At 38.8% G+C, this 24,805-nt stretch overlaps 1 protein-coding gene across 1 annotated transcript in view; it reads left to right on the top strand.

Moving 5' to 3' along the window:
* The window catches only part of pear1 (platelet endothelial aggregation receptor 1), a 52,412-nt gene extending 27,645 nt beyond the window's left edge, over positions 1 to 24,767 (top strand). Inside the window, exons 5-23 of the mRNA XM_044208238.1 lie at positions 611 to 703; positions 6,042 to 6,288; positions 8,411 to 8,513; positions 8,933 to 9,069; positions 9,610 to 9,822; positions 11,281 to 11,455; positions 11,664 to 11,784; positions 11,949 to 12,112; positions 13,200 to 13,302; positions 14,242 to 14,394; positions 14,516 to 14,647; positions 14,805 to 14,936; positions 15,643 to 15,759; positions 16,049 to 16,267; positions 17,821 to 17,930; positions 18,198 to 18,324; positions 19,131 to 19,193; positions 20,058 to 20,252; positions 22,600 to 24,767. Coding sequence (XP_044064173.1) covers positions 611 to 703; positions 6,042 to 6,288; positions 8,411 to 8,513; positions 8,933 to 9,069; positions 9,610 to 9,822; positions 11,281 to 11,455; positions 11,664 to 11,784; positions 11,949 to 12,112; positions 13,200 to 13,302; positions 14,242 to 14,394; positions 14,516 to 14,647; positions 14,805 to 14,936; positions 15,643 to 15,759; positions 16,049 to 16,267; positions 17,821 to 17,930; positions 18,198 to 18,324; positions 19,131 to 19,193; positions 20,058 to 20,252; positions 22,600 to 22,739 — 2,744 coding nt within the window. The 3' untranslated portion in view covers positions 22,740 to 24,767. The remainder of the gene's footprint in view (positions 1 to 610; positions 704 to 6,041; positions 6,289 to 8,410; positions 8,514 to 8,932; positions 9,070 to 9,609; positions 9,823 to 11,280; positions 11,456 to 11,663; positions 11,785 to 11,948; positions 12,113 to 13,199; positions 13,303 to 14,241; positions 14,395 to 14,515; positions 14,648 to 14,804; positions 14,937 to 15,642; positions 15,760 to 16,048; positions 16,268 to 17,820; positions 17,931 to 18,197; positions 18,325 to 19,130; positions 19,194 to 20,057; positions 20,253 to 22,599) is intronic.
* Positions 24,768 to 24,805: the final 38 nt, after the last annotated feature.

The raw sequence follows: 24,805 nt of genomic DNA, 5'->3' as shown, positions 1-24,805 counted from the left end.
GTGTAACAAAAATGAAGAGCACTCTGGCAGAATTATTAGTATTCAGTCATGAATGCATGTTTGAATTAATTAATAGCGGAACCATTTATGATGCTGGCAAGCACACAACTCAAAGACTCTCTAAGAGGAAGCTCCTTGACAGTATGAATGGCATCAACACTGGTGCTTTCAATTGTATGGTTGAGCCCAGCTGCCGAGATGTTTATAATGGGTGGAATACATTTAGAGGGAAAGAATGCAATTCAGTTTCAGTAGATTTTTGATTGAATAAAAAAGACCCTTGAAATAGTACACTTTTGAAATAGATTTAACTGGCACATGGTCTTTAATAATAATTATAATAATAATAATAATAAACATTTCTGTAGCACTCTTATACAAAGTGCTTCACATTTGAAAGAACAAAACACAAACACATTATACAAACAGGACACACATAGTTTCTGTAAAAGGAGACTTATATTTTAAAGTAGTGGACCAAGTCGATAAACTGAGTTTTTAGTTGGCATTTTATCTTGTCTGTGATAATAGTTTTATACGTCCTACGTATCTTCAGTTGACTATTCTCCACAAAGCCGAGTCTGTTATAAAGTGTGTTTCTCATCAACAGCTCGCTGCATCAAGGAGTGTGTCCATGGTCGATGTGTCGCTCCAGACCGTTGCCAGTGTGAGGGAGGATGGCGAGGCGACGACTGTTCCAGCGGTATGAATCAGTCTTTTCCCCTCGGTCAGACATTTCCTCACTGTCTCTCATTTGCTTTTTTCTCCCATAGCTTTCTCTCTTTCCTCGTCTCTTCAGGTGCGCACACACACAAACTTCACATACACAACAGGAAATGACAACTGGCCATTAGTCAAGTGGTTGATATTCACATACACCAATCCATCACACACAGAAGGCCTTTCCAATGGAAACAGCAAGGGAGCGTTACCACATGCACAGAAATGAGTCACTGATGTCAGCCTCAGTCCAGAAACCAGTTTACTAGACCAGAGGGACACCGAGCTGCACCTCCACCTCTCACAGTTACTATTCAAAATTAATAACTCAAATTTTGAGTAACTTTTCATAATAAAATTGAGGTGCTCTAAAGTAAAAGGAATAAAATCAAGTGTAATAAAAGTGAAAAGTCATATGCCAACAAACATGTAACAAAATAGCAAGTGAGCAATAAGTTATGACGTTAAATACTGTATGTAATACTGAAAGTAGCCATAGTCAAATGAAAGAGTTAAGACAGAACTAACACAAAAATACAAAACTAAAGTCAGCAGAAATGGTTATATAATAGTTATTCAAGGCACTAACTCAGAACAGTGAGTCTAACCCTGTTTGTCTTGTCTGAAATCTCCTTACATTTGATCATCCAAACAAGTGTGAAACCAGAACCACATTTTGCAGAGCTGCTATTGCCCTCACTAAAATGAAGTTTTCCCACTACCTTCAGCCCGTTTCAACGCAGTCAGCTGGGTCAATAGTACACGGCCCTCCTACATTTTCCCCCCTATTCCTCTGCAGAGAGGACGAGTTAACTCTTACGGGTAGCGGTCGATGTCTTGACAGGGGGATGATGGGAAGGGGAAATGGAAAATGTTACCCCACTCTCTTTTGCATGGCCCAGTTCTCTCCGTCTCTCCTTACACTCCCTCCCCTAAGCCTTAATTTTTTTTTCTTTGTTTTCACTCATTCACTCTGCTCTGCACTCTTCTTCCACTCTTCAGCCTTGGCTCCACTGTGTCATCCTATAATGGAGTCTTTTTGGCAGAATGAGCCCTGACACTTCCTGGATGCCTGTGTGTTGAGCTATCTAACTATGGGAAAGAGGAGAGGGACCTGAGGTTTTCATATTCTTATGACTGTTTGCACGAATATGGAGAATATTACTCAATATTCTTCGCTTTATACATGAAAGAAGGTAACAAAAAGAGGAGGAATGGGAGATAATGGAAAAAGGGGAATAAGGGGGTAATGACAGTGATTGAGGTAAGAGAAAGGCAGGGATGTGGCTCATCAGGAGCTATAGATTGTATGCTTTACCTAAGCCCTGTTTCAGAGCAGATTTTGATAGAGGGACCCAGAGAGCTGGAATCAAAAACGAGCAGCGAGGGTCAGTTAGATGTCCAAGAGATTATGTGGATTTTGGATGCAAAGCAAAACCCAAACCACCACTTTGACAATTCTCAGGGGAAAATGAAGAATTTTCCCACCATATCAGTGTTCATTCCTCATAAAGGACAGTCAAGAGATGCCAGTTCTGAAGGTGTGTCAGTGGGTTTACATGTACGCAGTATTACAGATACTGGTTTGTATCACTGTAGAGGTCATGTTAATGATACTCTGTATGGATTCATAGTCATCTCCATCACAGAAATTGACTTAAGTTTCATTGAGATCAAGATATCATTTATAAGAGACTCAAGGGCAAATTATATGCATATACAAGTTCATAGTAAAACTGTTCAGTAACAAAGTGAGTCTGTGTGGTCAATTATTTACCCTCATGCGCAAAGTACCCAAAACAAGTTTTTCCCAGTTCAGAGTTGTGGGTATAAGAAACTTTAAAGTTAATCAATCCTGAGATCTGGTGTCATGGTTGTTCACTTTGTACAACTCAGGATGTAAAGTATCTTGGCAACTTAGATAGCAAGGACTTTTTTGAAGGACAATCTACTACTAAACCAAATTCCTAAGTATTGATATAATATATATCTATACTGCATAGATTAGATTTAAATTGAGTATAGATCAAAGTCACAACATTAAAAGGTTTGTGCTTTTGTGAGATGCATACATTATGTCTTTTTGAACAAGTTTTCAATTAATAAGGATGTCTGCATGTCATCAAAATTAGACTGTAACCTGGAGAAGGCCTGTTGTTGCAGTAGAGCCAATGGCATTACAGTACAAGATAGTATCAGTATAAAAATGGATATTGCAATGCTAAATTGGGAAATAAATATATTTTTTGAACCTATAGAGTAAGTAGCAGGGGGGCCTAATTTTGATCATTGTGGGACAAATATAGATGAATAGTTTGAACATAATACAAAATTAAATTAAGAGTACACCACAAAAGCAAACAAGGTTTTTTTTTATGCCTAATAATGTTACAGTGAGCAGTTCACTCTATGTATTTAATATTTCACTTTCACAGTTTCAAAACAGCTAAATGCATTGTGCTAATATAGCTGAAATAGTCAGCCAATGGCAGGCTTATACCCACAGCCTACTTCTTGTGAGTTAGACTATGGTTGTTTTAACACCAGTTTCAAGGTACAAAGTAGATATATTTATCTGTTTACAACACATGGGTGTAAAATGAGATTTAGTTGCACTTCCCTTTTTTGCTACTCACTGTTGCAATATGTCAAGCAGGGCAGCAGGGGAAACAAGGGATTGGACCCAAACACAGACACAGAGCAGGTGCAGTTCAATGATTTAATCAAGAATTGAAGGCTTACAAGGGTTATCAGGCAGGCAGTAATCAACACCAGGGAAGCAGTCCAACTAAAGCAAACAAGTCCCAGGGAACAGGCAACAAACAGAATCCAAAAAAAAAAAACCCAGCCAAGGTAGGGACACAAGACAAAGACAAACTGACACAGAATAAAGGAATCACATAGACTTAAATACTCCCAGGTGATGAGACACAGGTGAAAACGATCAGGGCGGAGCAAACAATCAAAACTGACAGGAAAAGCAAACAAAGACAGGAAGTAAAACTACACAACACACATGAGGAAGAACACTTACAAAATAAAACAGGAAATAACTACACTACAAGCCTCAAACCATAACTCAACACATTATATACAAAAATGATATACAGTTGTGTTGTCTGCTTTTGATTTGTTTTCTAAAACATTTAGTTTTTTTTGTTTAGTCAATTTGTTATGTAAAATATTATGTTTTCTGATTTGTTAACTGATTTGTTGTCTTGTTTTCTGAAATGTCATGGTTTGCACATCAGGGCCACTGTGTTTTGTTGTGTCACTGTGATAATTAGTCAAACACATCACTGAACTATCATGCACAGATGCAAACACTTACAGGGAAAATTGATCATGAATGCTCCTTTGATGGCAAATGGCAAACTTCAGGTATTTGTGGGTTGATCAGTACTTTCCATTACAATGATTAAATCAAAGTTAGACAGACTTAAGCTAAGGTAAGTGTATTTGACGAAGGTAACCAAACTCAGACTGTTAGAGAATGCTTTGTACTTGAGGTGGTATGTTTACATGCAGATAAACAAACAGATGGGAAGAGTTTTGATGTTCGACAGTGGAGGGCTTGGACTCTGCCAGCTTCTTTGCTCAAAAATCGCACGTCCAATCTGGTAGATTTCACCCATTTACTCATCTACTGTCTGGATGTATCAGCCCTGCAGACCCTTCAGTAAATCTCCCCTGCTGTCCTGGAGAATGTCTGTGTAAACATAATTGCTGCTCCAGCTGAGTTTCTCATTACTCAACGTGACACACTCCGACAGAACCCCTCTCCAATGCCCTCACAGAAAACAAGTGAAGTTATGATTCATTTAAACAAAAAGGAGGCAAGGTTCACGCTCCAAGTTAGTGCGATAAACACTACACTCTATGGCAGCGCGCTTTGCTCCAGGCCAAATTTGGCTCTACTCTATCCTCTGTGTAATTATTGTAAAAGCAGTCTTTGTACTTTTCAAAGCTGTGGCAGGCCATATGTGCAGTAGAGGCAAAGGTAGGGGGGAAACTGGGAACATGGATACATATGACGTATAGCTCAGGCCTTTGGTGCACAGTTGATTCTGTGTATGAATGTCTGCTGCTCATATAAAGAAAGATGATTCACAGAGGTCAGCGTGAAATTGTTGGAATCGTTTGGAGCTTGAGAGGAGATAACTGAAGCCCATCCATGTGTTACGTCAGTGCTATTGGATATCACAGTTTCTCGATGATACCCAGTGTCCAAGACAGTTGAAGTTATTGATGAGAAATTTGAAGAATGCACCCTTGACCAATCTGGGTTCTCATAACACGACCCAGTGGACTGAGATCTCTTCATCATGAATTGAAATCCAAACCTTGTGTGAATCTCCACTGCATGCTAACCCCCCGGAGCCGACCCTCGGGCTTCTGTAAAATGAACCATTTAAAACTCCTCTGTCCAGTGAGCTCCATGCAAATCTCCCTGCCAATTTGAAATTATTTGTTGGTAATATAACACTCCTCTGCTAAAGGGCAGGATTTGGATGTGGAAGCATGGGGGATGTTCCACAGTAATGTGTGGAAGAGTCAGTAGAAGAGTCAGTCAGATGTCATCCCCAAGCACTCTTCCTCTCTTGTTTCTGTTCTGTTATTCATCTCTGTGCTGTTGAACGCATTGAATTTAATCAGATTTGTTTCTGGTTATTTGTTTTTCATGACATCATATTACTGTAAGTGTACACGGTGTATGGGAGGAAAATTGAATGAGGCAAAACGAATGACACAAGTTGAAACTTGCACCGTATGCAAGTTACAATAATCATGTGTAATCTTATTTTGCTTTAGTGTTTTTATTTAATTTCCAGCATTGCAGAGTAGGTTTGACTCAATGTTTAGAGTAGCAGGCGTATTACTGGAAGCTGGTTTGAATCGTTGGAAAATGTGGGCAATGAAAGTGAGAACCTCCCTGGTGTGAATGTGTGTAGCTTTTTAACTGCAGGAGTAGTGGCCATAAACTATTTCTGGATAAATAAGTTTTAAAAAGTGAGGAGATGCCCAATGTAAATTCAGGTGGCAGTGTTTGATTTCCATTGGATCCATTTTGCCCCATGTAGTCTCAATGAGATTAATGTTTTAACTGAATCCAATGAACAGAATAATAAAGTATATAAAATTTGGAGATTGAGATTAAACAAAAATACAAATCAAGTCACATAAACCAAAAGTCTAAATTCACAGTTAATTTTTTAAAGTCAATTTTGCATGAGGTTGTGTTTCAATATCTTGGCTAAACGGCATAATCTGGATCAATCAATTCTTCATAATTAATAACAGTTTATCTTGTTACCTTGCAGCCTGTGATGACAAACACTGGGGGCCAGGCTGCAGTCAGCAGTGCAAGTGTGAGAACGGAGCTCTCTGCGATCCTGTCAAGGGGGCGTGTCAGTGTCCTCCAGGGTTCATAGGACGCTACTGCGAGGAGCCCTGTCCAGCAGGCACCTTTGGGAAGGGCTGTCTGCAGAGGTGCAAGTGTGGGACTGGAGGATCCTGCGATAAAGCCACCGGAGAGTGCTTATGTCGAGACGGATTTACTGGGACTTTGTAAGTACACAAAATAGATAAATAAATATTAAATAGGAGTCTTGCATACTACGAGATTCATTATTCAATTCTATATTGATTTTGTAAATATAGAAAAACATTGATTGGAAAACATTGTCCGGGGGGCCCTGGTAGCTCACCTGGTAGAGTGCCTACCATTATTAAGGCTGAGTCCTTACTGCAGTGGCCTGGGTTCGAGTCTGGCCCAGGCCCTTTGCTGTATGTCATCCCCTCTCTCTCCCCTGCCTTTCCTGTCTCTCTCTCCTGTGACTATCCAATAAAGCAGAAATGCGAGGAATTTAATTTGATTTCCAAAACCAAAGTTCTGGACAAATTAAAGTTTTGACCTGATGATAGCGCTGGATGAAAAGTCAAGACATCACCAAAATTATTACAATTCATCTCTGAGAGGAACATGAATGTGGCACATACATACAGACATGGCAATCCATCCAATAGTTGTTGAGATATTTTACTAAAAAACAAAAATGTTAACCTCTTGGTGGTGTGAGTGGAAAAGTCAGAGGATCATCAAAGTCAGTAGGATCCATCCTCTGGAGACCCTAAATGTGTGTACAAAATTGCATGGCAATTCATCCAATAGTTGTTGAGATATTTAAGTCTGACATTGCATCCCTAGAGTCATGCTGCTCATGTAGCTAAAACACTTTGATATGAGACATTTTGAGTATGTACAGTTAATTATTTCATGTCATCGGAGACAGTTTATACCTCACTTCATTACACATTGCTTCATTACACTTTACTTCATTATCTTAATTTTCTCAGGAGGTCTTTCAGACACAGATCTGTCAGTTTGTACCAACTTATTTGTTTCCACAACTTAATTTTAAGATGGAAAAAAAGACCCTGCTGTACTACACTATAATCCATGAATCATCTGTTACACCCTGTTTTTTAGATGCCCCTGAGGATGAGTAAGCAATGAAAATTCTTCCCCACTACATATTAGTGGAAACTCTTATATTGCCAATGTGAAAGCACAACACACCACTTTGAGCTAAATAAAAAAGGGGGCTTGGCAATACTGATTATGGGATAAAGCTCCTTGATGAATTGTGTATATTTGAAGTCCATCCATGTTATTTCACCTCAAGGGTGTATTAGAAAATATAATAACCCAACATTGAATTGTACAACAGGTAGTTTCAGCCAAGTAATCCAATTCCAACCGTGCTGATGATTCCCACAAAGTCTTATAGTAATCAGGGAGCTACTGTTGTTTTTCTTTCTTTGCTCTCTCCCTTTTTTCTACTACTTTTCTTCAGAGTAGTTAAGGAGAATAAAATAGGGCTGTTAAATGTTGTCTATAAAATGTTGCCTATAAAGGTCATTATGTCTGTTTATACAACTGCTCTAGAGTTATAAGATTTTACATATTTTTAAGTTATGACATCAATATCTTAACATTTGTGTTCAGTGGTGGAAGAAGTAGTCAGATTTTTTACTTAGAAATACTCTGTTATAAGTAAAAGTCATGCATTCCAAATCTTCCTTAATAGTACAAAAGTATCAGCATCAAAACGTACTTAAAGTACCAAAAGTAAAAGTACTCATAATGCCGAATTGCCCAGAATAATGTATATTATTGTATTATAATTATTAATGTTAATGTGTACATCACATGTTGCAGCTGGTAAAGGTGGGACACATACTTTATATACTGCTGGGTAGCTTGTTAATTTCCCTTGGTGATCAATGAAGTCTTATCTTAATCTATAGTATTGACTGATTATATTTTGTATTATTAAGCTGAATCTGTAAAGTAACTAGTAAGTAAAGTTACATTATCAAATAAATGTACTGGAGTAAAAAACAATATTTGCCTCTGAATTGTAGCGGTGTAGAAGTATAAAGTAGAAGAAAAACAAAAAACTCAAAATGTACTTAGTTACTTTACACCACTATTTGTGCTGGTGCTTGAATAATCAATTTAATAAAAAAAAAACAATTTTTGGAAACACTTTTACTCTGTGAACTTTTACTGTAGAACAAAACATTTACCGAAGTCCTCAGGAATGTCCCAGGACACTTGGAGTGTTTTTGACTAAAGTGGTCCATTAAGCTGTTATAAAGCATCGACTCCATCCTTTCCCACCAGCTGTGAGAAGATGTGTCCCAGGAAATGCCAGGCACGATGCCCCTGCCAGAATGGTGGTATCTGTAGGGGCAAAGGGATCTGCGATTGTCCCCATGGATGGACGGTACGTTTTCACATTAACCTTTCACACTAACTTTCATGTTATCTGTGGAGGTTGCCAGATTTTAAATGATCTCTTGTGTTATATTCCAGCTGGCTCCAAACTTTGGACAAGCAGTATCTTTTTCTTAACACTAACTTATTTCTAATGACATTTTGAAGGCAACCTGTCATCTCTGGAGACATGCAGATGCAAGCTTTTCCACTAATGTGAAAAATTCATTTCTTTGTTTTTGGAAGACATGCATGAGAGGAGACATGATTGTGATTCCATCAGAGAGCAAACTAACTGAGTATTTTCTGGGTAACTGCATACATTGTAAAGTCGCTATGTTGGTGTCCCATTCCAGTTTTTGCAATGATGCATCTGTGTTTACTTGGCATTTATTTCTGCCTCAGTGTTTTTTCTTTGTTACTCTGCAGGGTGCAGTTTGCACAGAGCGATGTCCAGAGGGAAGATTTGGATCAAACTGTGCTGAGGAGTGTGTCTGCCACAACAGGGGCAAATGTGACCCTGAAACTGGACAGTGCCAGTGTGCTAAAGGTTTCACTGGTAACAGGTGTGCAAGTGTTTTATTTGGCTGCATTTGACTCTCCTTGTGCATGGTGCCGTAATATAGGGCCATTCATGCCAAAGGACAGCTTATTTCTCCATAGCAAGTGAAGAACAAAAACACAAAAGTGTTGTCTTTAATCTGTGACTGCTCAGTCTGGAGAAACCTTGTTTAGGTATTTGTCTTCCTCATACGCTTGATGTCCTTTGGTTTTAAAGTATCACAGACCAGCTGGGTTGATTAACATGAGCATGCAATGTGCAGTTTACTGATGTCAGATTACATGATTTGTAGTCACTGAACAGCCAACCACTGCAGCTTTTCTGTCCTTTTCTGTTAAATAGAATTAATTCTAACTATTTAATAGACACCAGAGACAGACAAAAACAGCCTTGGTCAACATCATGACTGGCTAACCACAATACAAAATGGAAGTTTAAATTTGGTTTGGGATTCATGAGTGAATCAACAACAGACTTGTGCATTACTTTCCATTTGTCCAGCTCTTCTGTGTATCTATAAAACCTTCTGTGTTACTGCCTGCAGGTGTAATGAGGAGTGTGCTGCAGGCACTTATGGTCAGGACTGTAAAGGTGTGTGTGACTGTGCTAACGGTGCGCGCTGCTACAACATTGATGGAGGCTGCCTCTGCGAGCCGGGCTTCAGTGGTCCACACTGCAGGGACAGGATGTGTGCACCCGGCAAATACGGCATGCACTGTGAACGCACGTGTCTCTGCCAGGACAAACACACACTCAGGTGAGTGGGTGTTGTCAGGATGAAGAAGAAGAAGGGGTTTAAGATATGCAAACATTTCTCTGAGGCAGTGCTACTCTGGAAGCAGAAATAATCCAAATTTGGTTGAGCTGAACCTCAACAGAGCCATAGAGACACTATTCGGGGCAAGTTAGCTAGCTATTGGTAGCCCCATATAGACCTTAGCTCATCCACTCCTTAGAAGCCAGTCCTGGTTGGTTAGCACAGTGTAGGTTTCAGATTTGTACTGCTTTTTATTGAAGGTATTTTACAAACTCATCAAGACTTTTCTTTTGTAAACGTGAAGCATACTGTTTTAAAATACTTCCAATAAAGCATAAATCTTACCTTCGTAAGGCTTATCCAAGTATGTTTAAGTCCTCAACACCTCATGCTGATGGGCCTGAAGAGCTCGGTGCTGCCACCTGTGTCTGTAAAATGACTAGGAGTAATTTGGCTCTGTTAACTGCTGAAGACTGTCACCTCAGTTTTTGGTGGTTTTCGCCTTCTGGACAGGGCTAACGTTAGCTACCTGGTAACTGGAAAAGAATGAACTGTGGTCAAAATTAGCGCAGACAATTATTTTCATTCCTTCATGGTACTGAAGGCCAGCAGGTTTGCTAACTAGATTGGCTAATAGGTAGTTTGAACCAAGCACAGGTTGGCTAATTGTTAGCTGTAGACTGGAAGTTCTTTTCAGTTATTCACAAGTCAGTTAGGCTTCATAATACTGTAGCGAGCTCCTCTCCTAGCTCTTACCTTTAGCTTTACTGAGGCTGAGTGGCTCCACACACTGTAGTCATTAAATGCCCCACACACCCATAGTAAACACACACAGTTGTTTTTATTTTACCCGATTAGACCTCTTCTCAGGACTGTGTGGGCGTGTTCAGATTGTTACATTGAAATCTTCCTCACTCTCCTCTTGCACCTGTCAAGATGGAGCAACTACACCTCCAGTATTCGTACTATAAGTAGAGTTTGGTGACCCCATGTAATTTCAACCTGTGAGGTCTTATCAACCAGAATCCTTGAAAACACCTGTGTGGATGTGTGCATGTTTGCTAATTAGCTTAGCTAAAATGTCCTCAGATTCATTGGCTCCACCAGCAGAGATGTTTTTTCAACCAGTGAGATTATTTCTGATTTCAGAACAGCTGTGCCTATCAAAATGACTGTATCAATAAAGAAAATGTGTGGAAGAAGTGAATACACATATCTTAATAATAATAATAATGAGGGAACACCCAAAGTACTAGAAGTGTTCAGTACATGTATGAACAAATCTTTGTCAACAATTTTTCAAACTGAACTGACCATACTGAATCACCATTGTCGCTGACCAAATTGTGTGTTTGTGTGTGTTTCTCTTGCGAGAGTCAGCCACTCTGTGTCTCACTGTTTCTGTGTATTTTTTGCAGCAGTTACTGTGTAACATTTACCTCTATTTTCATTGTTCAGCTGCCACCCAATGAAAGGAGAATGCACGTGCCAGCCAGGATGGGCAGGACTATTCTGTAACGAGACCTGCGCTCACGGTTTCTTCGGTCATGGTTGCCTGGAGCCGTGTCTGTGTGTGAATGGAGGGGTGTGTGATAGTGCCACCGGCCGTTGCCAGTGTGCCCCCGGGTTCACGGTGAGTGGTGGAGTTTAGCATGATTTAGCTAGGAATCAGTGAATGAATTAATTAATCAAGCTTATGAATCAATTCGATTTTCTTTCCACTTTCTGTGCTGGTACGCAGTAGCTCTCAGCTGACCTATTTTTACCGTATGTTTATCTCACCTATTATCTGCCTTCTAGGTTTATGTTATTAAAGTTAATATTAGTATTTATTATTGCAGGGGGTTCATTGTGAGAGTCCATGTAAAAGTGGCACCTATGGCAAGAACTGCTCCCTGGAGTGCTCCTGTGAAAACTTTGTCGACTGCTCACCAATTGATGGGACTTGCTTTTGCAAAGAGGGTGAAATAATTCACACAGAGACGGTCACTGTTAAAGTGGAAATGTTTGACAGTCAATGCTTGACCTGTTGACAATATGCATGACTAGAGCAAAATTGGTGAAATACCTTTGTATCAACCATGTTACCAATCAAACATGGCTGACGGTCCTTTGTGTGTCTGCAGGCTGGCGAGCACCAGACTGTTCCACCCCCTGCTCTGAGGGAACCTGGGGCCCAGGATGCAACGCTACCTGCCACTGCGCCAACAGGGCAAAATGTAATCCTGCAGATGGATCCTGCACCTGCACAGCCGGCTGGCAGGGGGCACGCTGTGACCAACCATGCCCGGTAAATGCCTGGATATGATATACCTTTATAGCTTGACCAATTTTTTTATGAAGTGGTAAAGAGGTCTTTTTGTGACATGTCTGTTTTTTATGCAGTAATTCCTTTAATCCAAGAGAGTTTTCTCTTTTAGGAGACAATAAAAACAACCTTGAACCTTAAATACAAAAAAGATTTTTAATATTATTATTTCTATATATATATTTGGGTGTGTGTGCACAGGGAGTAAATTAAATGAAAAGGTAGGTAAACGCCTCTTTGATCTTTGAAAAATGCAAACAGCCACCAATACAAACAATAATCTGTTTAATTTAATGAAACTTGCAACACTTTGATGTATGAAATAAATTCATAAAGACTTTTGTTAGTCAACAATGGGTAAACTGCAAATAAAAAGGTGGGTAAAATAAGATAGAACGTTGATAATAATCCCGGCAGACATTTTTGTGCCCAAGATGCTCAACACACATAGGAAAATATAAATATACTATATATACATATATAGTAAAATATAATATGCATATACTGTACACTAAAATATAATGAAAGTACAAACAATGTTAAATAAAAGGAGGTGCAAAGTACAAATTAGAGTGCAATGCTTTAATGGAAAGATCAGTTTTAACATGTCAATCCACCCTCACTTCTTCTCAGTTTGTCTCCCAAAGAAAGCCACTCAACCCACAGCATTGCATGAAAACACATGGCACTTAAAATAAAACTAAATGTAGAAGATAAGAAAAATACATTGCAGTGTAGTACTGTACTGTATACTACTGTATATGTTTATTGTATGTCAAACTGAGTAGACAAATGCTATCTTTGATAAGACTAATACACAAATCATAAGGGTGATAATTATACAGATATAATGTTGTCCAGATTTTCATCCCTTACCTCACCCTCTGTATGCTTTAATCTGTGTTTTGGACTTGTGCCCCTCTTGATTTTGCCATGCCAACCGACCAGGCTGTCTATACAACAACACATTGCCAGTGTAGTATTTTGTCTGACTCTGACTGAGCTGGCCGAATGTTGAAGAGATTCCCCTGACAATTCTTTGCCCGTTGGCATTTGTTCACATGTGCAGATGGGCACATTTGGGCCAGGCTGCTTGAAGAGGTGTGATTGTGTTCATGCTGACGGCTGCCAAGCTACCACTGGGGAGTGCCACTGTCTGCCTGGTTGGTGGGGTAAGTGATGACGTCCTCCTGGTGTCGCTGCCAGGCTTGGCTTTTTGTACCACAGATAAGTCTGGTCCAACAGAACTAAGTGAGCCACAGGTTTTAAAGCACTCTGAGAACAGTACAATCTGAATCAAAGAGAGACACTGTGACCAGTGTGCATTTTTGCCCATTAACTTCAAATCACCTATACTTTACATTACCGACAACCATTTTTTATACTATACCGAAGGTTTTAAGGTTTGATTTTCTACTTCCCCTGCAGCTATTAGTTTTTATTTTAAAAGTTGTATAGGATCCATCACAGAGAACAGTTTGTATATTTTTATGTTTTTTCATATTAATATTATTATCACATTGAGTGTTGGAGGAAGTATTCAGAGCCTTTACTTAAGTAAAAGTAGCAATACTGCAATGTAAAAATACTCCATTACAAATAAAAGTCCTGCATCCATCTTACTCAAAGCTCCAGTGTGTAACATTTAGGAGAGGCTATTGTAAGTTAACTGATTATAAGTTAAGTGTTGTCTTTGTGGATGGAAGGAAATCAAACTTATGGTACACTATACTTTGGAAAATTGTCAGTATAACAAATCAGTCAGTCTAAAGTATACACAATGTGTAGTTAATGGACTAAAACATGCAAAACCACTGGTTCTTTCAGAACACAGATTATTGCATTGATACTTTAAACGCTGAAAGGAACCATTCTTCACATTGACTACTATGTTTGATAGTTGAATACATTTTACTGGTTATATTTGCTTACTTATACTAAATTCAATTTATGAATGCAGAGCTTTTACTTGGATGAGTATAGGGGAAAGGAGTATATCTCCACTGTGATATTGCCAATTTTACTTAATTAAAGAATATGAATACTTCTTATAAACACACAGAGTGGGCCTGCACTGCTTCTTTCATCCATTCTCCATTTTATCCCCCAAGGTTCTCGTTGTAATGAGCCATGTTCAGAGGGCCTGTGGGGGCGCCACTGTAACCAGACCTGTTTCAAGCATTGCCCCAACAGTGACACGTGCTTGAGGGAAACTGGAGCATGTGTGTGTCGCCCGGGCTACTGGGGAGTCACCTGTCAGAACAGTGAGTGTTGTTGACAGCCAGCTGACATACAGCAAAAATCAGATCAGATGAAAACCAGAAGTGTACTGGATTTACTGTGTAACATCTGCCTTGACTCCCTCTTTATCTCTTTGTCTCCCAGAATGCAGAGCTGGTATGTATGGTGACCAGTGCAGCATGTCATGCCCATCCTGTGGCCAGTCATACCGCTGTCACCATGTGACAGGAGAGTGTGATTGTCTACCTGGACACACTGGGACCAACTGTGATCAAGGTTGGCATTAAAACCATTATTTATACACCCATGTGTAAATCACCCAAACTCATTTAATACATAAGCACGTGGCATAGATCTTACAGAAATCTTCTACATTCAGTCTCAATATCAGCTAGTGCACGTAATTTAATGTATGACAATGTGTGTTTTACAGTTTGTCCAGCTGGCTACTATGGCAAACAGTGTTCTGAAGTGTGTGTAAACTGTGCCAACAACTCCACATGCGACCACCGGGATGGTCACTGTGAATGTTTGCCTGGGTGGACTGCTACAGACTGCTCCATACGTGAGTGCAACATCATATAGCAACTGCATTTTCTGGAACGAAATGTCCCAGTGACTAATGTGAAATGTGACTGCTGAGACATGAATACGGCTGATTGCTGCATCAATCACAACATAACATCCAAGAGGGTCCTTTAGTGTTATTAACTTACTGGTATTATGGGTGCAAAAGCAACATGTTATCACCAAGATATTGAGAGTTGTTTTGCATGCCCTCTTTAGATTGTTTTGCTTAAAATATGTATAGTCTATCTGGGCTGAAACTAACAATTATTTTCATAATCATTCAAACTGCTGATTATTTTCTCAGTTAATCATTAATAGTGAAAAAGTGACGATATATGACAAAAAAAACAAATCCTTACATTAAAGAAGGTGAAATCAGAGTGTTTTTTTGCTTGAATAATGACTGAAACAATTAATCGATTATTAAAATTTTATACATTTATGTTCTGTAGATCGATTAATCGATTTATCAGCTAATCGTTGCAGCTCTGCAGTCTAATATTTTTCCCGAACTTAAACCAAAATTCATTTAGGCAGATAAAACAGAATACAATATTGAGAAACAAGTTGTAATTGTACTCAAAATTGCAGCAGCGTCTACTATTTATCGTTATATGGACACACAAGTGGAGCATTATTATCTTTGCACCATGGTACATATGTCTAATGCATGGATGTGATATGTGCCTCGTGTTTTCCAGCCTGTAGTCCAGGACGCTTTGGCCCGTTCTGTACTCAGACCTGCTCCTGTCCGACCAACCTCTGTGACCGATTCACTGGAGACTGTGTGTGTGAAAGTGGAGATGACTGTAAACAAGGTATAGATACAAACAGGTTTTTCCCATGAATATAGGAGCTAATACATTGACTTTGACTGACTGCACACAGAAATCTGCCTCTCCTCTTTTGCCATTATTAACCTACTGTGATCGAAGTCAGCCCTTTTCTTGAAAAGTGGAGGATAAGAACTTCATGTCACTGCCTTGATATTCCATTTGTAAGTTATGTGGCTTCTATGGCTGTCCTTGTTCCATCTCAGAGGTGGAAAGTTAATGAAAGCTGCTTTAGTTGCTGTACTTGATTTTCTTTCCACCTCCTGCTTTACAGACTCGTCAGAGCAGTCAGGGAGCGTTATGGTTCCTTTTCCTCCTGGTGAGAGGGAGTCATGGGGAGCCATTGGCGGCATCGTCGTGCTCGTCATCCTGGTGGTCTTGCTACTGACTTTGCTGCTGCTCTACCGCCGCAGGCAGAAGGACAAGCAGAACAACACGCCGACCGTCTCCTTCTCCACCAGCCGCACAGTGAACTCTGAATACGCCATTCCAGGTACAGTACTCAGGATATTTCTATCATGTTATGTAGTGTAAGTAGTTATTATGTTAGAAGGAAGGCACACAGCATGTCAGTGTCCTATGTGTACATGTATATGTATATTCTGTACCTGTTGTAACACTTGAAGTCCAAATTAAATTAAATTTTTTTGTCTGCTACAGCATCTTCTCTGTAAATCACATGTCATGTGTTCTCCTTTGAGAAAAAATAAGAAACCAAAAGGGAGAATTATTTTTGGTTATTTATATTTTTGCATTAATGAATCTGTTAGTCCTCTGTCTACGTAGATTAATAACTTGTTACCATACAGCCAATCAAATATTTGCAGAAAGCAGTAACACGACTGTTCTATCAGGCAGACAGTTACACTGACTAACAACCAGCTACCTCCACAACACAAGAGCCTCAAACTTTGAACAACAACCCACGTTAGCTTTCCTGCTAAAGTCTCCTTCCTATCTAACTTACAAACATGAACACACGTCTTGTCCTTCACCTTAGCTTGTTGAATGAGCGACCAAACAAACATTCACCAGGGAAAAGTGCATTGCTAAAGTTATTAAACAGCATGTAAACATACCTGCCTGGTTCTTACTCTTCAATACCACTGCTAAAAAACACATCCTCTGCCCATGACTTGTAAACTACAGTGTTTACTTTGTGGTTCCCCTGCTGGGGCTCAGCCTGCCAGCTGCTGACAATCAAACACAGACATCGACACGCCCCTCCGTTGGTGAAGAGGAAAAGGAGGATTTGTGATATTTCCCCAAAAACCTTTTTACTTCCTTTTAATAATATAAAACTACATGTTGACATCATTTTTGACTGCAAAAAGGGATGACCAATTGTGATTTCAGTTGGACTTTGAAGCTACAGCATGTTATGTTTATATATAGTATGTAAATAAATACATTGCCAGGATGGCATGGTTTTTTAGACTGCAACGTTATCAAATCATTTTGTGAGACACTTTATACACATTTCCTTTAATTCAGCCTGACATATTTGTTATCCTTCAAAACTAGAGAAAAGGTAGTTTGGACTAGGCTTGTCTGCATGGCCTGTATTTGTAACGATGAACTCACTGGTTGATCTAGAAGAGTTCAAGAGCAAATCTCTGGCATTTAATAACTGAAATAATTTGATATATTAATGATGAATTCCTATGAATCTCATTGCTTATGTTTTCACAAAAGCATGCTATTTAATAAGTTATTGATTTTTCTTATGCAAGTAGCACTGTTAAATGGTAACGTGCTGATTCATAAGCTTGCAAAAGAGTGAAATATGATAGAGTGAAATCATTTCAAATGCCAAGCAGTGAATATTAGGTAACAATTCGTTTTTTTCAGGGGATATTTAGCAAAAGAAATTATCATCTTTCATTTTGATGTTTTTATAGTTGTTCTTGGGCATAATGTGGTTTTGGTTGTATATCACTGTTGTGTTTTTGTAATTAGTGTTCTACAGAGATGCATTTTATTGACCTTGAGGTAATTTAACTGCAGCAGACATGATTCCATGTGTTTGTTTGTTTTGGCATACAGATGTTCCTCACAGTTACCACCACTACTACTCCAACCCCAGCTACCACACACTGAGCCAGAACAGGCCTCCACTGCCACACCTCCCCAACAACCACGACTGCACCATTAAGGTGAATGTCAACTCTGTTGTAGTTTTCAGGCCTTATAGCAACTGTAGTGCAGTACTGGGACAAATATGTAATTTATCCAGTCAGTAACAGCTGGCCATGTTTTCAGAGCCATTAAATCATAAACCATAAAATGTTGACCCAGTAAGTCACAGCTCATTAGTGCTACATTTAATTGCCGTTACTCCTTGTCAAAAGCATTTTTAACGTGGTACATTTCCTTTGCATTGATGATTTCTTATTTGGTTTATTATTCTGTCTGTCATACAGAACACCAATAACCAGCTGTTCTGCAGCGTGAAAAACATGGAGAGGGAGCGGCGGGGCCTGTTTGGGGTTGAGAGCAATGCCACTCTACCTGCAGACTGGAAACACCACGAGCCCCGCAAAGACTCAGGTCTGTCTGGGTGACTCTCCACTGTGTGATTCATATTTAGGATCAGTTACTTTACATTTTATCCATTTAGAGCAGACGCTTATGCAGAGAGACCTCCAGCAGTAGAGTAAAATGATGGTGAGTGGATTAACATTTACAGGCTAATAAAAGTGAGGAGTTGGTTTCCTGACCTCCTGATCACAGCTACATAAAAATAATCTGTTAAACCTGCAGCTTACTACTAATATAATCTTCTGCTAACACACCTAAAAGTATTTCATTATTCTGAGTGTCAGTGGAAAGCTTAGTGCCTAATAGCAGTTTTATCACCCGGACAGAACAACCTTTCAGGAGAAAGCACTGAATTTGTCTAATGTTTTTAACAATAAAATAATCTTAAAGAAATAGAATACCAGCAGAAAATATCAGCAGCTTCAGTGTAAAAATACCTGTATGGATAAAGGCCTTCAAAACCACAGATGTAACAAAACCACAAAAGGAGTGTAAATGTTGAGAAATTCAGGGCAGATACGTGCAGTAACAGCTGAGGAGAAAACATCAAAACAACAAAGTTCTCTTTTATACAGTCTTCCCCAAAGTTTATCGAGTATCACCTTTCCTTTGAAAAGAACGTTATTTTAGTCAACAATGCACATTTAATATGAGAGTATAAAAACATTAAGGAGTTCATAAAAAGTGATAGTTGCATTGCCAGCTTTTATTCACCTGGTATTGATTTTGCAGGTTTCCAAAGCGGCATATCTGCTTTTGATTAGTTTGCCATAAATGGAACTAAAGATGCCAGATTTGTCTTTTATTATTTACAGGAGCTTTTGGAATCGACCGGAGCTACAGCTACAGTGCCAGCCTCGGAAAATATTACAACAAAGGTAGTTTATCACCCTATTTCCACCCTTTTTCCTCTGCTATGACTTACTATAGAGAAGTAGGAATACCAAAACTGCATCAGCAAGGTGATGCTACATAAACCTATATGATTACATGAAGATTAGCTGTATAAAAGTTCATAAAGTAAGATTTTGAGCTTTTCAAAAAAATATTCTTTAAATAAATTTCTTTTGTCATAGACCCATAAAGGAAACTATAACCCATGATTATTTTAGCCATGCTAGTGGTGTGGCTGTATGTATTGCAGTGTTGGTCTGTCAGTAAGTCGGTTAGTCCACCACTTTGGTCCAGACTGAAGTATTTCACCAACTATTGGATGGATTGCCATTAAATCTGATGCACACATTGAATTGTAATAACCTTGGTCATCTGCTGGCTTTTCATCTAGCACCATCATCAGGTCAAAATTTTAATTTGTCCACTACTTTGGTTTATGACTAAATACCTTCAAAACTAATGACACAAGCTTGTGTTTCACCATAATTGACAGCTGAATATCACTTTTGTTAAAAATGTGACCTTTGAAAACAGCCAAACTAATAGTGTATAGAAAAATGGTTTTCATAAAGCTGATTTAAATTATTGACAGGTCATGATATTTGACTGGTTTCTTTAAAGCATCTCAACCCATAAAATGAAAAAGTCTTAAACTTTCCTCAGTCCGTCTCTGGAACTTATAACTCAAAAAAACCCATAAAAAATTTTGAAAAATGTGCAGAAACGTTGAAGCCCAAACTAGAGTTACACTTTAACCTTTGATGCTGCTGTTGTGCTGCGTTCTGACTCTCCACATGTACTTCAGATGTGTTTTAATTTCTCTCTCTTCGCTTCCTGTGTGGTGACAGAGCTGAAGGACACGGTGGCGGTGAGCAGCAGCTCTCTGAACAGCGAGAATCCTTATGCTACCATCAAAGACCTGCCCGGCCTGCCCTTCTGCCCCCCTGAGAGCAGCTACATGGAGATGAAGTCAGCCGTGCCCAGAGAGAGAGCATACACTGAGATCAGCCCGCCACCATTCAACACGGCCACCTTACGCAGAGGTGAGCAACACTTTAGACCTCCTTCAGCAATGTAAAAAGTTATTATAATGTGGGGACGTAGGCTGCAGCACATCAGAAACCTGTGTTGATGTTCATGTTTTTACTGTTCTTTTTTTTTTTACATTTTGCTTTTCAACCAGTGTGACTTGTAAATAAAATCTAGTTCTACATCATCAGTATTACAAGAAAGAATCAGGTTGTTAGGAAGAGTCAGAGTCACATTGCATATTCCTGTGAGCCAATCACATGTAGGAAGGTTCAAGGATGAGGACTTTTATTTTTTACATCAATAAAGACTCAAAAAAGAAGGATATTCAAGCATAATGATGATGCCCTAATAACATATAGGCCTATTGTTGAGTTTCATCAAGATCAAAAGAGTTTCAAAATTGTAACTTAAATGATTGCACCCAACTGTAAAAAAAATGCCCATCACAGTTTCCTAAAACCCGTCATTAAATTTCTTGTTTTGTCCGACCAAAACCCAAAGATATTTAACTTACTATACCTTAAGAGAGCAAAAAACAGCAAATCCTCACAATTTAGAAGTCGGAATAAGAAAAGGTTTGTCATTTTTGCTTGAAAAATTACTTTAACAATTAGTTGATTATCAAAATAGTTCTAATAGAGTATCTTTCTGTCGATGGACTAATCAATTAATAGACTGATTGTTTCAGCTCTAAACCCTGTCAGGACAATCAGTGCAAAAAGAGCAGGAGAGGAAAAAGAGTGGCTGTTATTTTATTTTATTAGTCCTGCAATTTATTACAATGTAGACACCATCATGAAGTCAGACTAATAAATGATGATGGGGAAACTTGTGTTATTGTAGTTTAAGAGAATCAAATCCTTAGATTAATGGAAATATTGGCTTGATATCAGTCTTTTTCCTCTAGTGAAATAGAATATCACCAATTTGGATCCTGGTTGTCTGGAACAATTTGGGTGAGGATGCCAAGGTCTTAAGTGAGAGAAAATAGCACTCCCCTCCATCAATAACTGTTATTTACACTCACTCTATTGGAAGCAGAAGACTGTGGCTTAAAATAGAAAAGCATACATGTAAAGACAGCTTTGCCTGTGTAATTTAATAGGTAGGGTAGGGTAAGCGTACAACGTTTGTGTAATAATTAACTCAGTGATACTTACAATGGCATCCTTGCCTGTTTGAACTTGGAAAGTGAGCTCCACTAGACAAACTGTTCAAGTATTAATGAACATAAAATCATTGATTCTGAAGTTAAAATCTTGGTTCTTGGGATCATAATGTGTTCAGTGCGCCGGGTCCTTTTTATCTGGTTTTTAAGACTTTAAGATTGTGATAGGATTTGGCAGAAAAAGACCGCAAAACATTACCTTCAGTCAAGACAAATACAGTATAACCTGATTTAACTACAGCTGATGTTGAGTAATTTGCTTACACTTGACTTTAAGTTCCCCCTATTTAGCATTTAGCACTATATAAATGTGTGTTTGTCATTCATTATCTACACCAGCCTCCACTACATTATAGTGTGTTATGAAAACCATTTATTAAATGTTTATATACTGCTTATAAATGTTAAATAGGAGGGGTTAAGGTAAAGCGTTACCAGTAGTTTCTGCTCTGATTGCTTCCAAAATGAATGTCTTTACTTTGGAAAGACCTCATGTCCCACCTCTTGCTCACTGTGTGCCAGCACATGTTGCACATATATAAAACTGATGTATGGATGGATGAAAAGATGTTTCTTGTCGTTTGGGTGATGAGCAGACAATTCATACTTTTTAAAAAAAATAAAAATAAAAGTGGTTTGTGTGAGGAGGATATTTGCTTTAAAGTGCAGAAAAAAGGATGAAACATACTCTGTATACATTTATTTTTTCTTCAAAGGCATCACTTTGTACTCCTTCTACTATACATTTGTACATTAAAACATGTAGTACAATCAGATAGTTAAATCCTTCTATACTAAACCCATTGTTAGGGTCAGGACTGACTTAGACAACTACAAATAAAACTGAAGACCAGTCGAGTCTGAGTCAAGATCGGAGTAGAGGCATGAAATTATTTTTCAGCAAGTGCTATATATATATATATATTCATTCACAGTGCCAGGAAGAAAAATAATCAAATATGAACCAGTTGTTGAAACATGAAAATTTGATCATTTCAGACAGGAAACATTCAAGTCAACATTTTGCCTAGACTAAAACCAAAACATCAAAAAGATGATCAGGAAACATGGCCTTTTTAAAAATAAATGTAGTGGAATAAGAGGTGGGATATTTGCCTTTAGAAGAATATAAAGAGCACCTCTCATTCTTAGTGTCTGTTTATCTCAGTGTGTTTTTCATCTCCCCCCAGAGCGTCAGAGTTCCCTCGGTCACGCTCCACACGAGGACCCCCAGAGCCACTACGACCTCCCTGTGAACAGCCACATCCCGGGACACTACGACCTGCCGCCAGTCCGCCGACCCCCCTCCCCTAGGAGAACACCTCAGTGACAGTCACAACAGCAGAGCAAGTTTCCCTCCTCTTCACTTTGAGGATGATTTCAGGCATGTGCACATAAAGAAAGAGCAAACTTTATGCTCTTCTCTGACAATCAGAGCTGTAGACCACCCACAGAGCAGCAGCCAGGCACCTGTCCCACCAAGGAACTATTGTTTACTGTGGATGCCCCCCTTTCAACTCAACACTGCCCCTCTGTGGGCTAAAGTGGTACTTGCTTCACCGTGACAGACTTGTCATCCAGACTGGGGAGCCAGCAGGCTGCGGTGAGGAAGGCTGAACTGTGGCGACGCCAGCGGGGCTTCAGCTGTATTCACCTCCCATGGGAAAAATAAACCAGAAGACTTCACGGTTAAAAGCAGCAACTTAACTGTAATTGAAGTTTTCCACATATTTTGCTGCTACTGATCAGCTGGTGTGCATGTTTAAAAGCCCCCTTTTATCAGAATTCAAATTTTCTTCTGTCTTCATCATCAAAAGTGACTAATGTAGACATTGTTTTAAGTTTTAATTTTGCTTTTTTAGTTCCAAAATCCAAACAGGATTTTTTAACAGGCAGCTTTGGATGAACTCATCACAGCTGGACTTCGTTTTGATTTGCTCATTGAAAAACCTTGTCAACCTCAAAAAAGGAAAGAGAAGGTCATGGGACTAAATAGTGCAGAAAAAAATCCTGCCAGTGTTTAAGTCTTTTGTTTAAGACACATTATTAAATATTGTTGTTTCTTTATTGCTGATATTCAGGATTCCGGAATCTGGAGAAGTCAGGTTGTTTCACAAAAGTACCAAAGATTTGTTTACCACCTGGAAGCCAAGATGAACAAAGAGTCTTCTCCAAATGTGGCATTTAGATACACAATGATACACGTCCCCTGTTTGTTTAACAAATGTGGCTCACTTATTGCTGCTGTCAGATAAAAACTTTGTAAATATTGAAATAAATAAATTGTTAGCTTCACAGTAATGTAGAAGAACAGCCATATTTTAAGATGATGTTTTTAAGGGGTTTGTGTGAGCAAAGATATGCATTTGCTAAATAATAGATACCAAAAGCTTAGCGTAAACACAAACTAAAATAAACCATCATCAAACAGGGAATTACTAGCCAAATTAAAGCAACATTATGAATGTCAATGCAGTATCCTACAGAAACTTTTGTCTTTGCCGTATTTAAAGGGCTGGTTCACCCAAAACCTTTTTTTTTTTCTTACTTAAGAGTACTCCACCGATTTAGCATTGCAGCTCTATAACAATTTATCAGACTTTGTGCAGCTACCTCTGGAGCCACAAAAGGCTTTGTACAACTTATTTCACATATGCAGTAGTACTCCCCAAGACCTGTATACAGACGCTGATGTGTAAAATCGGTGGGGTTCCTCTTTAAGTCATATATAGGCCTATAGACATGCTGATATCAGTCTCTGAGATTTCTGTTGCCAACCCAGTGTCACTATGAACTGTTTTTACTGAAACTACTTTGTTTTAAAAAAAATAGACCCTAAGAAAACTATTGACAGTGTGTTCTGGCAATTATCCAGAATAACAGGGACACTGTTTTATTGGGTTGGAGGCAGAAATAGGATATTTAAAAAGCTGGACAATATAAAACCAAAACCATCTGTAAGACTAGACACTGCTAAATTTGAGCACGTTTGTTTTGCAATGTGGGTGAATTGGCTGTGTAATTGGCTGGTAAGTCATTTTGCCAAAACTGACAAATTTAAAATTATGTAAACTATTATAGTCACTTTGCTTAAAAATGTCTGGGGAAAATCTGTTGGCCTACCGTTAAGTTTGTCATTACTTCTAACTTGTTTTTGTCAACCAAAGTCTTGTGTTGCTGCTAAATAATTAATGTTAATTAGATAATAGAAACCCTGTGTACCACAAAGAATGTACATTGTGCTTTAAATGCTGTAGTTTTGAGTAGAGCTTCAGCTTTTTTTACATATGGCCAAATATTTTTGAATGTAACCATGGGAACATGTGTATATAATGTAAATAAAAATGGCTGCACTTTTCGTCACTGGTTTTAAATGACAATGTTCTATATCAAGGA

This window comes from Siniperca chuatsi, linkage group LG9 (genome assembly GCF_020085105.1).
Source record: "Siniperca chuatsi isolate FFG_IHB_CAS linkage group LG9, ASM2008510v1, whole genome shotgun sequence".
In the NCBI taxonomy this organism is placed as follows: domain Eukaryota; kingdom Metazoa; phylum Chordata; class Actinopteri; order Centrarchiformes; family Sinipercidae; genus Siniperca; species Siniperca chuatsi.
The sequence above is the reverse complement of the archived record's forward strand: the minus strand, read 5'-3'. Positions and strand labels throughout refer to the sequence as shown.